Source organism: Ranitomeya variabilis, chromosome 1, assembly GCF_051348905.1.
Source record: "Ranitomeya variabilis isolate aRanVar5 chromosome 1, aRanVar5.hap1, whole genome shotgun sequence".
Taxonomy (NCBI): Eukaryota; Metazoa; Chordata; class Amphibia; order Anura; family Dendrobatidae; genus Ranitomeya; species Ranitomeya variabilis.
The window spans coordinates 3,462,225-3,477,262 of record NC_135232.1 but is presented as its reverse complement, the minus strand read 5'-3'; the positions used below and the strand labels follow the sequence as shown (position 1 = coordinate 3,477,262).

The 15,038-nt window shown below is 47.2% G+C and overlaps 1 protein-coding gene across 2 annotated transcripts in view; it reads left to right on the top strand.

Annotated features, from left to right (window-relative positions):
- Positions 1-15,038, top strand: part of TMEM8B (transmembrane protein 8B) — a 241,517-nt gene that overhangs the window by 201,030 nt on the left and 25,449 nt on the right. Inside the window, exons 10-11 of one of the 2 annotated variants that reach the window (XM_077281255.1) lie at positions 580-758; positions 839-985. In XM_077281255.1, the coding sequence (XP_077137370.1) occupies positions 580-758; positions 839-985 (326 nt within the window). The remainder of the gene's footprint in view (positions 1-579; positions 759-838; positions 986-15,038) is intronic. The other variant, XM_077281256.1, reaches the window with a different exon arrangement.

Here is a 15,038-nt window from a genome sequence, read left to right as displayed (position 1 = left end):
GGGACGCGGGCAGTCTGGGGGCCGGGGGATTCGGGCGGTCTGTGGCCCGGGAAATGCAGGTGGTCTGTGGGCTAGGGAATGCAGGCGGTCTGTGGGCCAGGGAACGCAGGCGGTCTGTGAGTCCAGGGGACAGCAGGTGGTCTGGGGGACCGCGGTCAGTGGGTCCGGGGGACCGTGGGCGGTCTGTGAAGACTGCGGGTGGTCTGTGGGTCCGAGGGACTGCGGGCGGTCTGTGGGGACAGCAGGCGGTCTGTGGGCCTGAGAACACAGGTGACCTGTGGGTCCAGGGGACCGCAGGTGGTCTGTAGGACCATGGGCGGTCTTTTGGTCCTCGGGTGACCTGTGGGGATTGCGGGCGGCATGTGGGTCTGGGGGACCATGAGCGGTCTGTGAAGACTGTGAGTGGTCTGTGGATTCGGGGGACCGCAGGCGGTCTGTGAGTCTGGGGGAACCACAGGCGCAGTCAGTCTATGGGCTGGTCTCAGAGGAGCAAGCGGGCAGTCTGGGGGCCTGTGGACACGGGCGGTCTGGGAGCCAGGTTGGGGGTGCAGGCAGTGACTCCCTCATTGTGTATCGCAGGTTGGAGTGGCTGGGGCTGCACAGATAACTCTCAAGCCTTCACTTATGGCTTCCAGCTTCTGTCCACACTGCTTCTCTGCCTCAGTAACCTGATGTTCCTCCCACCCGTTCTCATCGCCCTGCGTGGTCGTTACCTCCTGGAAGCCTCCGTCTACATTTTCACCATGTTCTTTTCCACAGTGGGTATTAGACAATGGTCACATCTCCAGTGTCCCCTGAGCAGTATGGTCACCGCCATCATCCTCTTCCTCTCTTGCAGTTCTATCACGCTTGTGACCAGCCGGGCATCGTTGTCTTCTGTATAATGGAGTATGACGTGCTGCAGTTCTGTGATTTCCTCGGTTCCCTCATGTCTGTGTGGGTGACGGTCATCAGCATGGCGCGGCTACAACCAATCATCAAACAGGTAATGAGCTGTGTATATGTGTGTGCACCTGTATGTAGGGAATGTGCATATGTGTGTGCACCCGTATGTAGGGAGTGTGCATACGTGTGTTGTAGTGCGACGGTGTTCATACAGTGCGGTAATGAGGTAATGACCCAGTTTAGTTCAAAGCAAAATGTCTTTAATGTCCAAAAACTCACAAATGAAAAGCAAACGGTATCCTCTGGATCGCATCCGGGGCATCAAAACAGTCCGTATCCGAGACCGGTTGCCATGGGCGACTGCACCACCGTGTCATGCTGAGGGGGCGCCAGGCATTCCCTACCCTTGGCTCTGTGTTGATTGCACACATAAGCCGGATGTTGCAGAGTCACCTGCTTTACAGTTTGCAAACCAACACTGACACACCCAACCCTTTGCTGCAGGGTTTTTAAATGGAATCTATGACCATGGGCCATGTGTAAGACCCGGCTGGAGGGAGCAAACCGCGCCACTACCATCATGTAGTTCACTCCAAAAATAAAATCCCATACCAGGTTATCTTAAATCTTCCTTGGGCAAATAGCTTGTCCAAGACCAAACTTACTTTTCTCTGCACTTCAACCGGCCTCAATACATTTCTATGTGCATCCTGGGGGATGCATACCTTCCCTCGCATATGACCCCACTCACTGCCTCACATATCCTCCCCTCTGTTCAAACTTGTGGGGTTGAACACTTGTCACCTTACAGGGGGCCCGTGACAGGGCATCCGCATTTCCCTGCGACTTTCCTGCCCGATGTTCCACCGAAAAACTAAAATTTTGTAGAGACAGGAACCATCTGGTGACCCGTGCATTGCTCTTCTTTGCATTATTCATCCAGACGAGGGGTGAATGGTCCGTTACCAAACAAAACGAACGCCTGAGTCAAAAGTAGCGTAGAGACTCCAAAGCCCACTTAATCGACAAGCTCTCCTTCTCCACTACGCTATAATTTTTCTTGGCTGGGGTCAGTTTCCAGCTCAAGTAGATGAATTGGGTTGTTATTGTTTATGGGTTGGGGTACTGCGGTTCACAGTGTTTATGGGTGGAGGGCACTGTGGTTGTTATTGTATATGGGTTGGGGCACTGTGGTTGTTATTGTTTATGGGTGGAGGGCACTGTGGTTGTTATTGTATATGGGTTGGGGCACTGTGGTTGTTATTGTTTATGGGTGGAGGGCACTGTGGTTGTTATTGTATATGGGTTGGGGCACTGTGGTTGTTATTGTATATGGGTTGGGGCACTGTGGTTGTTATTGTTTATGGGTGGAGGGCACTGTGGTTGTTATTGTATATGGGTTGGGGCACTGTGGTTGTTATTGTTTATGGGTGTAGGGCACTGTGGTTGTTATTGTTTATGGGTTGAGGGCACTGTGGTTGTTATTGTTTATGGGTTGGGGCACTGTGGTTATTCTTTTTGGGTTGGGGCACTGTGGTTGTTATTGTTTATGGGTTGGGGCACTGTGGTTATTGTTTATGGGTGGGAGGCAATGTGGTTGTTATTGTTTATGGGTTGGGGCACTGTGGTTATTCTTTTTGGGTTGGGGCACTGTGGTTGTTATTGTTTATGGGTTGGGGCACTGTGGTTATTGTTTATGGGTGGGAGGCACTGTGGTTGTTATTGTTTATGGGTTGAGGGCACTGTGGTTGTTATTGATTATGGGTTGGGGCATTGTGGTTATTCTTTTTGGGTTGGGGCACTGTGGTTGTTATTGTTTATGGGTGTAGGGCACTGTGGTTGTTATTGTTTATGGGTTGGGGCACTGTGGTTATTCTTTTTGGGTTGGGGCACTGTGGTTGTTATTGTTTATGGGTTGGGGCACTGTGGTTGTTGTTGTTTATGGGTGGAGGGCACTGTGGCTGTTTATGGGTTGACGGCACTGTGGTTATTATTGTTTATGGGTGGGAGGCACTGTGGCTGTTGTTTATGGGTTGACGGCACTGTGATTGTTGTTGTTTATGCATGGAGGGCACTGTGGTTGTTATTTATGGGTTGATGGCACTGTGGTTGTTGTTGTTTATGCGTGGAGGGCACTGTGGTTGTTATTGTTTATAGGTGGGAGGCACTGTGGTTGTTGTTCTTTTTGGGTTGGGGCACTGTGGTTGTAATTGTTTATGGGTTGGGGCACTGTGGTGGTTATTGTTTATGGGTGGGAGGCACTGTGGTTGTTATTGTTTATGGGTGGGAGGCACTGTGGTTGTTATTGTTTATGGGTGGGAGGCACTGTGGTTGTTATTGTTTATGGGTGGGAGGCACTGTGGCTGTTATTGTTTATGGGTGGGAGGCACTGTGGTTGTTGTTTATAGGTGGAGAGCACTGTGGTTGTTATTCTTTATGGGTGGAGGGCACTGTGGTTGTTACTTATGGGTGTGGGGCACTTTGGTTGTTATCGTTTATGGGTTGGGGCACTGTGGTTGTTATTGTTTATGGGTGGAGGGCACTGTGGCTGTTATTGTTTATGGGTGGAGGGCACTGTGGTTGTTATTGTTTATGGGTGGAGGGCACTGTGGTTGTTATTGTTTATGGGTGGAGGGCACTGTGGTTGTTATTGTTTATGGGTGGAGGGCACTGTGGTTGTTATTGTTTATGGGTTGTGGCACTGTGGTTGTTATCGTTTATGGGTTGGGGCACTGTGGTTGTTATTGTTTATGGGTGGAGGGCACTGTGGCTGTTATTGTTTATGGGTGGAGGGCACTGTGGTTGTTATTGTTTATGGGTGGAGGGCACTGTGGTTGTTATTGTTTATGCGTGGACGGCACTGTGGTTGTTATTGTTTATGGGTTGGGGCACTGTGGTTGTAATTGTTTATGGGTGGAAGGCACTGTGGTTGTAATTGTTTATGGGTGGAGGACACTCTGGTTGTTGTTGTTTATGGGTGGAGGGCACTGTGGCTGTTATTGTTTATGGGTTGATGGCACTGTGGTTGTTGTTGTTTATGCGTGGAGCGCACTGTGGTTGTTATTGTTTATGAGTGGAGGGCACTTTGGTTGTTGTTGTTTATGGGTGGGGGCACTGTGGTTGTTATTGTTTATGGGTGGGAGGCACTGTGGTTGTTATTGTTTATGGGTTGGGGTACTGTGGTTGTTATTGTTTATGGGTGGAGTGCACTTTGGTTGTTATCGTTTATGGGTTGGGGCACTGTGGTTGTTATTCTTTTTGGGTTGGGGCACTGTGGGTGTTATTGTTTATAGGTGGCAGGCACTGTGGTTGTAATTGTTTATAGGTTGGGGCACTCTGGTGGTTATTGTTTATGGGTGGGAGGCACTGTGGTTGTTATTGTTTATGGGTGGGAGGCACTGTGGCTGTTATTGTTTATGGGTGGAGGGCACTGTGGTTGTTATTGTTTATGGGTGGAGGGCACTATGGTTGTTATTGTTTATGGGTGGAGGGCACTGTGGTTGTTATTGTTTATGGGTGGAGGGCACTGTGGTTGTTATTGTTTATGGGTGGAGGGCACTGTGGTTATTATTGTTTATAGGTGGAGAGCACTGTGGTTGTTATTGTTTATGGGTGGAGGGCACTGTGGTTGTTATTGTTTATGGGTGGCGGGCACTGTGGTTGTTATTGTTTATGGGTGGAGGGCAGTGTGGTTGTAATTGTTTATGGGTGGAGGGCACTGTGGTTGCTTTTCTTTTTGGGTTGGGGAACTGCGGTGGTTATTGTTTATGGGTGGAGAGCACTGTGGTTGTTATTGTATGTGGGTGCGGGCACTGTGGTTGTTATTGTTTATGGGTGGAGGGCACTGTGGTTGTTATTGTTTATGGGTGAAGGGCACTGTGGCTACTATTGTTAATGGGTTGGGGCACTGTGGTGGTTATTGTTTATGGGTGGAGGGCACTGTAATTGTTATTGTTCATGGGTTGGGGCACTGTGGTTGTTATTGTTTATGGGTGGAGGGCACTGTGGTTGTTATTGTTTATGGGTTGGGGCACTGTGGTTGTTAATGTTTAGGGGTGTGGGGCACTGTTAGGGGTGGTGTAGTTGTTATTGTTTATGGGTGTGGGGCACTGGTTGTTATTGTTTATGGGTGGAGGGCACTTTGGTTGTTATTGTTTATGGGTGGGGGCACTGTGGTTGTTATTGTTTATGGGTGGGAGGCACTGTGGTTGTTATTGTTTATGGGTTGGGGTACTGTGGTTGTTATTGTTTATGGGTGGAGTGCACTTTGGTTGTTATCGTTTATGGGTTGGGGCACTGTGGTTGTTATTCTTTTTGGGTTGGGGCACTGTGGGTGTTATTGTTTATAGGTGGCAGGCACTGTGGTTGTAATTGTTTATAGGTTGGGGCACTCTGGTGGTTATTGTTTATGGGTGGGAGGCACTGTGGTTGTTATTGTTTATGGGTGGGAGGCACTGTGGCTGTTATTGTTTATGGGTGGAGGGCACTGTGGTTGTTATTGTTTATGGGTGGAGGGCACTGTGGTTGTTATTGTTTATGGGTGGAGGGCACTGTGGTTGTTATTGTTTATGGGTGGAGGGCACTGTGGCTGTTATTGTTTATGGGTGGAGGGCACTGTGGTTGTTATTGTTTATGGGTGGAGGGCACTGTGGTTATTATTGTTTATAGGTGGAGAGCACTGTGGCTGTTATTGTTTATGGGTGGGGGCACTGTGGTTGTTATTGTTTATGGGTGGGGGCACTGTGGTTGTTGTTTATGGGTGGAGGGCACTGTGGTTGTTATTGTTTATGGGTGGAGGGCACTGTGGTTGTTATTGTTTATGGGTGGAGGGCACTGTGGTTGTTATTGTTTATGGGTGGCGGGCACTGTGGTTGTTATTGTTTATGGGTGGCGGGCACTGTGGTTGTTATTGTTTATGGGTGGCGGGCACTGTGGTTGTTATTGTTTATGGGTGGAGGGCAGTGTGGTTGTAATTATGGGTGGAGGGCACTGTGGTTGCTTTTCTTTTTGGGTTGGGGAACTGCGGTGGTTATTGTTTATGGGTGGAGAGCACTGTGGTTGTTATTGTATGTGGGTGCGGGCACTGTGGTTGTTATTGTTTATGGGTGGAGGGCACTGTGGTTGTTATTGTTTATGGGTGAAGGGCACTGTGGCTACTATTGTTAATGGGTTGGGGCACTGTGGTGGTTATTGTTTATGGGTGGAGGGCACTGTAATTGTTATTGTTCATGGGTTGGGGCACTGTGGTTGTTATTGTTTATGGGTGGAGGGCACTGTGGTTGTTATTGTTTATGGGTTGGGGCACTGTGGTTGTTAATGTTTAGGGGTGTGGGGCACTGTTAGGGGTGGTGTTGTTGTTGTTTATGGGTGTGGGGCACTGTGGTTGTTATTGTTTATGGGTGGAGGGCACTTTGGTTGTTATTGTTTATGGGTGGGGGCACTGTGGTTGTTATTGTTTATGGGTGGGAGGCACTGTGGTTGTTATTGTTTATGGGTTGGGGTACTGTGGTTGTTATTGTTTATGGGTGGAGTGCACTTTGGTTGTTATCGTTTATGGGTTGGGGCACTGTGGTTGTTATTGTTTATGGGTTGGGGCGCTGTGGCTGTAATTGTTTTTGGGTTGGGGCACTGTGGTTGTAATTGTTTTTGGGTTGGGGCACTGTGGTTGTTATTGTTTGTGGGTTTGGTACTGTGGTTGTTATTGTTTATGGTGTGGGGCACTGTGGCTGTAATTGTTTTTGGGTTGGGGCACTGTCGCTGTAATTGATTTTGGGTTGGGGCACTGTGGTTGTTGTTTGTGGGTTTGGCACTGTGGTTGTTATTGTTTATAGATTGGGGCACTGTGGCTGTAATTGTTTATGGGTTGGCACTGTGGTTGTTATTGTTTATGGGTTGGGCACTGTGGTTGTTATTGTTTATGGGTTGGGGCACTGTGGATGTTATTGTTTGTGGGTTGGGCACTGTGGTTGTTATTGTTTATGGGTGGAGGGCACTGTGGCTGTAATTGTTTTTGGGTTGGGGCACTGTGGTTGTTATTGTTTTTGGGTTGGGGCACTGTGGTTGTTATTGTTTATGGGTTGGGGCACTGTGGTTGTTATTGTTTATGGGTGGAGGGCACTGTGGCTGTAATTGTTTTTGGGTTTGGGGCACTGTGGTTGTTATTGTTTATGGGTTGGGGCACTGTGGTTGTTATTGTTTATGGGATGGGGCACTGTGGCTGTTATTGTTTAAGGGTTGGAGCACTGTGGCTGTAATTGCTTTTGGGTTAGGGCACTGTGGTTGTTATTGTTTATGGGTTGGGGCACTTTGACTGTAATTGTTTATGGGTTGGGCACTGTGGTTGTTATTGTTTATGGGTTGGGGCACTGTGGTTGTAATTGTTTATGGGTGGAGGGCACTGTGGTTGTTATTGTTTATGGGTTGGGCACTGTGGTTATTTATGGGTTGGGGCACTGTGGTTGTTGTTTATGGGTTGGGGCACTGTGGTTGTTATTGTTTATAGGTTGGGCACTGTGGTTGTTATTGTTTATGGGTTGGGGTACTGTGGTTGTTATTGTTTATGGGTTGGGGCACTGTGGTTGTTATTGTTCATGGGTTGGGGCACTGTGGTTATTGTTTATGGGTTGGGGCACTGTGGTTGTTATTGTTTATGGGTAGGTCACTGTGGTTGTTATTGTTTATTGGTTGGGCACTGTGGTTGTTATTGTTTATGGGTTGGGGCACTGTGGTTGTTATTGTTTATGGGTTGGGGCACTGTGGTTGTTATTGTTTATGGGTTGGGGCACTGTGGTTGTTATTGTTTATGGGTGGAGGGCACTGTGGTTGTTATTGTTTATGGGTTGGGGCACTGTGGTTGTTATTGTTTATGGGTTGGGGCACTGTGGTTGTTATTGTTTATGGGTTGGGGCACTGTGGCTGTAATTGTTTTTGGGTTGGGGCACTGTGGCTGTTGTTTGTGGGTTTGGCACTGTGGTTGTTATTGTTTATGGGTTGGGGCAGTGTGGATGTTATTGTTTGTGGGTTAGGCACTGTGGTTGTTATTGTTTATGGGTGGAGGGCACTGTGGCTGTAATTGTTTTTGGGTTGGGGCACTGTGGTTGTAATTGTTTTTGGTTTGGGGCACTGTGGTTGTTATTGTTTGTGGGTTTGGTACTGTGGTTGTTATTGTTTATGGTGTGGGGCACTGTGGCTGTAATTGTTTTTGGGTTGGGGCACTGTCGCTGTAATTGATTTTGGGTTGGGGCACTGTGGTTGTTTGTGGGTTTGGCACTGTGGTTGTTATTGTTTATAGATTGGGGCACTGTGGCTGTAATTGTTTATGGGTTGGCACTGTGGTTGTTATTGTTTATGGGTTGGGCACTGTGGTTGTTATTGTTTATGGGTTGGGGCACTGTGGATGTTATTGTTTGTGGGTTGGGCACTGTGGTTGTTATTGTTTATGGGTGGAGGGCACTGTGGCTGTAATTGTTTTTGGGTTGGGGCACTGTGGTTGTTATTGTTTTTGGGTTGGGGCACTGTGGTTGTTATTGTTTATGGGTTGGGGCACTGTTGTTGTTATTGTTTATGGGTGGAGGGCACTGTGGCTGTAATTGTTTTTGGGTTGGGGCACTGTGGTTGTTGTTTATGGGTTGGGGCAATGTGGCTGTTATTGTTTATGGGTTGGGGCACTGTGGCTGTTATTGTTTAAGGGTTGGAGCACTGTGGCTGTAATTGCTTTTGGGTTAGGGCACTGTGGTTGTTATTGTTTATGGGTTGGGCACTGTGGTTGTTATTGTTTATGGGTTGGGGCACTGTGGTTGTAATTGTTTATGGGTGGAGGGCACTGTGGTTGTTATTGTTTATGGGTTGGGCACTGTGGTTATTTATGGGTTGGGGCACTGTGGTTGTTGTTTATGGGTTGGGGCACTGTGGTTGTTATTGTTTATAGGTTGGGCACTGTGGTTGTTATTGTTTATGGGTTGGGGCACTGTGGTTGTTATTGTTTATGGGTTGGGGCCCTGTGGTTATTATTTATGGGTTGGGGCACTGTGGTTGTTATTGTTTATGGGTTGGGCACTGTGGTTGTTATTGTTTATGGGTTGGGGCACTGTGGTTGTTATTGTTTATGGGTTGGGGCACTGTGGTTGTTATTGTTTATGGGTTGGGGCACTGTGGTTGTTATTGTTTATGGGTGGAGGGCACTGTGGTTGTTATTGTTTATGGGTTGGGGCACTGTGGTTGTTATTGTTTATGGGTTGGGGCACTGTGGTTGTTATTGTTTATGGGTTGGGGCACTGTGGCTGTAATTGTTTTTGGGTTGGGGCACTGGCTGTTATTGTTTATGGGTTGGAGCACTGTGGTTGTTATTGTTTATGGGTGGGAGGCACTGTGGTTGTTATTGTTTATGGGTGGAGGGCACTGTGGTTGTTATTGTTTATGGGTGGAGGGCACTGTGGTTGTTATTGTTTATGGGTGGAGGGCACTGTGGTTGTTATTGTATGTGGGTGCGGGCACTGTGGTTGTTATTGTTTATGGGTGGAGGGCACTGTGGTTGTTATTGTTTATGGGTTGGGGCACTGTGGTTGTTAATGTTTAGGGGTGTGGGGCACTGTTAGGGGTGGTGTAGTTGTTATTGTTTATGGGTGTGGGGCACTGTGGTTGTTATTGTTTATGGGTGGAGGGCACTTTGGTTGTTATTGTTTATGGGTGGGGGCACTGTGGTTGTTATTGTTTATGGGTGGGAGGCACTGTGGTTTTTATTGTTTATGGGTTGGGGTACTGTGGTTGTTATTGTTTATGGGTGGAGTGCACTTTGGTTATCGTTTATGGGTTGGGGCACTGTGGTTGTTATTCTTTTTGGGTTGGGGCACTGTGGGTGTTATTGTTTATAGGTGGCAGGCACTGTGGTTGTAATTGTTTATAGGTTGGGGCACTCTGGTGGTTATGGTTTATGGGTGGGAGGCACTGTGGTTGTTATTGTTTATGGGTGGGAGGCACTGTGGCTGTTATTGTTTATGGGTGGAGGGCACTGTGGTTGTTATTGTTTATGGGTGGGGGGCACTATGGTTGTTATTGTTTATGGGTTGAGGGCACTGTGGTTGTTATTGTTTATGGGTGGAGGGCACTGTGGCTGTTATTGTTTATGGGTGGAGGGCACCGTGGTTGTTATTGTTTATGGGTGGAGGGCACTGTGGTTATTATTGTTTATAGGTGGAGAGCACTGTGGCTGTTATTGTTTATGGGTGGGGGCACTGTGGATGTTATTGTTTATGGGTGGAGGGCACTGTGGTTGTTATTGTTTATGGGTGGAGGGCACTGTGGTTGTTATTGTTTATGGGTGGAGGGCACTGTGGTTGTTATTGTTTATGGGTGGAGTGCACTGTGGTTATTATTGTTTATAGGTGGAGAGCACTGTGGCTGTTATTGTTTATGGGTGGAGGGCACTGTGGTTATTATTGTTTATAGGTGGAGAGCACTGTGGCTGTTATTGTTTATGGGTGGGGGCACTGTGGTTGTTATTGTTTATGGGTGGAGGGCACTGTGGTTGTTATTGTTTATGGGTGGAGGGCACTGTGGTTGTTATTGTTTATGGGTGGAGGGCACTGTGGTTGTTATTGTTTATGGGTGGAGTGCACTTTGGTTGTTATCGTTTATGGGTTGGGGCACTGTGGTTGTTATTCTTTTTGGGTTGGGGCACTGTGGGTGTTATTGTTTATAGGTGGCAGGCACTGTGGTTGTAATTGTTTATAGGTTGGGGCACTCTGGTGGTTATTGTTTATGGGTGGGAGGCACTGTGGTTGTTATTGTTTATGGGTGGGAGGCACTGTGGCTGTTATTGTTTATGGGTGGAGGGCACTGTGGTTGTTATTGTTTATGGGTGGAGGGCACTATGGTTGTTATTGTTTATGGGTGGAGGGCACTGTGGTTGTTATTGTTTATGGGTGGAGGGCACTGTGGCTGTTATTGTTTATGGGTGGAGGGCACCGTGGTTGTTATTGTTTATGGGTGGAGGGCACTGTGGTTATTATTGTTTATAGGTGGAGAGCACTGTGGCTGTTATTGTTTATGGGTGGGGGCACTGTGGTTGTTATTGTTTATGGGTGGAGGGCACTGTGGTTGTTATTGTTTATGGGTGGAGGGCACTGTGGTTGTTATTGTTTATGGGTGGAGGGCACTGTGGTTGTTATTGTTTATGGGTGGAGGGCACTGTGGTTGTTATTGTTTATGGGTGGCGGGCACTGTGGTTGTTATTGTTTATGGGTGGCGGGCACTGTGGTTGTTATTGTTTATGGGTGGTGGGCACTGTGGTTGTTATTGTTTATGGGTGGAGGGCAGTGTGGTTGTAATTGTTTATGGGTGGAGGGCACTGTGGTTGCTTTTCTTTTTGGGTTGGGGAACTGTGGTGGTTATTGTTTATGGGTGGAGAGCACTGTGGTTGTTATTGTATGTGGGTGCGGGCACTGTGGTTGTTATTGTTTATGGGTGGAGGGCACTGTGGTTGTAATTGTTTATGGATGAAGGGCACTGTGGCTACTATTGTTAATGGGTTGGGGCACTGTGGTGGTTATTGTTTATGGGTGGAGGGCACTGTAATTGTTATTGTTCATGGGTTGGGGCACTGTGGTTGTTATTGTTTATGGGTGGAGGGCACTGTGGTTGTTATTGTTTATGGGTTGGGGCACTGTGGTTGTTAATGTTTAGGGGTGTGGGGCACTGTTAGGGGTGGTGTAGTTGTTATTGTTTATGGGTGTGGGGCACTGTGGTTGTTATTGTTTATGGGTGGAGGGCACTTTGGTTGTTATTGTTTATGGGTGGGGGCACTGTGGTTGTTTTTGTTTATGGGTGGGAGGCACTGTGGTTGTTATTGTTTATGGGTTGGGGTACTGTGGTTGTTATTGTTTATGGGTGGAGTGCACTTTGGTTGTTATCGTTTATGGGTTGGGGCACTGTGGTTGTTATTGTTTATGGGTTGGGGCGCTGTGGCTGTAATTGTTTTTGGGTTGGGGCACTGTGGTTGTAATTGTTTTTGGGTTGGGGCACTGTGGTTGTTATTGTTTGTGGGTTTGGTACTGTGGTTGTTATTGTTTATGGTGTGGGGCACTGTGGCTGTAATTGTTTTTGGGTTGTGGCACTGTCGCTGTAATTGATTTTGGGTTGGGGCACTGTGGTTGTTATTGTTTATGGGTTGGGCACTGTGGTTGTTATTGTTTATGGGTTGGGGCACTGTGGATGTTATTGTTTGTGGGTTGGGCACTGTGGTTGTTATTGTTTATGGGTGGAGGGCACTGTGGCTGTAATTGTTTTTGGGTTGGGGCACTGTGGTTGTTATTGTTTTTGGGTTGGGGCACTGTGGTGGTTATTGTTTATGGGTGGAGGGCACTGTAATTGTTATTGTTCATGGGTTGGGGCACTGTGGTTGTTATTGTTTATGGGTGGAGGGCACTGTGGTTGTTATTGTTTATGGGTTGGGGCACTGTGGTTGTTAATGTTTAGGGGTGTTGGGCACTGTTAGGGGTGGTGTAGTTGTTATTGTTTATGGGTGTGGGGCACTGTGTTTGTTATTGTTTATGGGTGGAGGGCACTTTGGTTGTTATTGTTTATGGGTGGGGGCACTGTGGTTGTTTTTGTTTATGGGTGGGAGGCACTGTGGTTGTTATTGTTTATGGGTTGGGGTACTGTGTTTGTTATTGTTTATGGGTGGAGTGCACTTTGGTTGTTATCGTTTATGGGTTGGGGCACTGTGGTTGTTATTGTTTATGGGTTGGGGCGCTGTGGCTGTAATTGTTTTTGGGTTGGGGCACTGTGGTTGTAATTGTTTTTGGGTTGGGGCACTGTGGTTGTTATTGTTTGTGGGTTTGGTACTGTGGTTGTTATTGTTTATGGTGTGGGGCACTGTGGCTGTAATTGTTTTTGGGTTGTGGCACTGTCGCTGTAATTGATTTTGGGTTGGGGCACTGTGGTTGTTATTGTTTATGGGTTGGGCACTGTGGTTGCTATTGTTTATGGGTTGGGGCACTGTGGATGTTATTGTTTGTGGGTTGGGCACTGTGGTTGTTATTGTTTATGGGTGGAGGGCACTGTGGCTGTAATTGTTTTTGGGTTGGGGCACTGTGGTTGTTATTGTTTTTGGGTTGGGGCACTGTGGTTGTTATTGTTTATGGGTTGGGGCACTGTGGCTGTTATTGTTTAAGGGTTGGAGCACTGTGGCTGTAATTGCTTTTGGGTTAGGGCACTGTGGTTGTAATTGTTTATGGGTTGGGCACTGTGGTTGTAATTGTTTATGGGTTGGGGCACTGTGGTTGTAATTGTTTATGGGTTGGGCACTGTGGTTGTAATTGTTTATGGGTTGGGGCACTGTGGTTGTTATTGTTTATGGGTTGGGCACTGTGGTTATTTATGGGTTGGGGCACTGTGGTTGTTGTTTATGGGTTGGGGCACTGTAGTTGTTATTGTTTATAGGTTGGGCACTGTGGTTGTTATTGTTTATGGGTTGGGGCACTGTGGTTGTTATTGTTTATGGGTTGGGGCACTGTGGTTATTGTTTATGGGTTGGGGCACTGTGGTTGTTATTGTTTATGGGTAGGTCACTGTGGTTGTTATTGTTTATGGGTTGGGCACTGTGGTTGTTATTGTTTATGGGTTGGGGCACTGTGGTTGTTATTGTTTATGGGTTGGGGCACTGTGGTTGTTATTGTTTATGGGTTGGGGCACTGTGGTTGTTATTGTTTATGGGTGGAGGGCACTGTGGTTGTTATTGTTTATGGGTTGGGGTACTGTGGTTGTTATTGTTTATGGGTGGAGTGCACTTTGGTTGTTATCGTTTATGGGTTGGGTCACTGTGGTTGTTATTGTTTATGGGTTGGGGCACTGTGGTTGTTATCGTTTATGGGTTGGGGCACTGTGGTTGTTATTGTTTATGGGTTGGGGCACTGTGGTTGTTATTGTTTATGGGTGGAGGGCACTGTGGTTGTTATTGTTTATGGGTTGGGGCACTGTGGTTGTTATTGTTTATGGGTTGGGGCACTGTGGTTGTTATTGTTTATGGGTTGGGGCACTGTGGCTGTTTGTGGGTTTGGCACTGTGGTTGTTATTGTTTATGGGTTGGGGCACTGTGGATGTTATTGTTTGTGGGTTGGGCACTGTGGTTGTTATTGTTTATGGGTGGAGGGCACTGTGGCTGTAATTGTTTTTGGGTTGGGGCACTGTGGTTGTAATTGTTTTTAGGTTGGGGCACTGTGGTTGTTATTGTTTGTGGGTTTGGTACTGTGGTTGTTATTGTTTATGGTGTGGGGCACTGTGGCTGTAATTGTTTTTGGGTTGGGGCACTGTCGCTGTAATTGATTTTGGGTTGGGGCACTGTGGTTGTTGTTTGTGGGTTTGGCACTGTGGTTGTTATTGTTTATAGATTGGGGCACTGTGGCTGTAATTGTTTATGGGTTGGCACTGTGGTTGTTATTGTTTATGGGTTGGGCACTGTGGTTGTTATTGTTTATGGGTTGGGGCACTGTGGATGTTATTGTTTGTGGGTTGGGCACTGTGGTTGTTATTGTTTATGGGTGGAGGGCACTGTGGCTGTAATTGTTTTTGGGTTGGGGCACTGTGGTTGTTATTGTTTTTGGGTTGGGGCACTGTGGTTGTTATTGTTTATGGGTTGGGGCACTGTTGTTGTTATTGTTTATGGGTGGAGGGCACTGTGGCTGTAATTGTTTTTGGGTTGGGGCACTGTGGTTGTTATTGTTTATGGGTTGGGGCAATGTGGCTGTTATTGTTTAAGGGTTGGAGCACTGTGGCTGTAATTGCTTTTGGGTTAGGGCACTGTGGTTGTTATTGTTTATGGGTTGGGCACTGTGGTTGTTATTGTTTATGGGTTGGGGCACTGTGGTTGTAATTGTTTATGGGTGGAGGGCACTGTGGTTATTGTTTATGGGTTGGGGCACTGTGGCTGTTATTGTTTAAGGGTTGGAGCACTGTGGCTGTAATTGCTTTTGGGTTAGGGCACTGTGGTTGTTATTGTTTATGGGTTGGGCACTGTGGTTGTTATTGTTTATGGGTTGGGGCACTGTGGTTGTAATTGTTTATGGGTGGAGGGCACTGTGGTTGTTATTGTTTATGGGTTGGGCACTGTGGTTATTTATGGGTTGGGGCACTGTGGTTGTTGTTTATGGGTTGGGGCA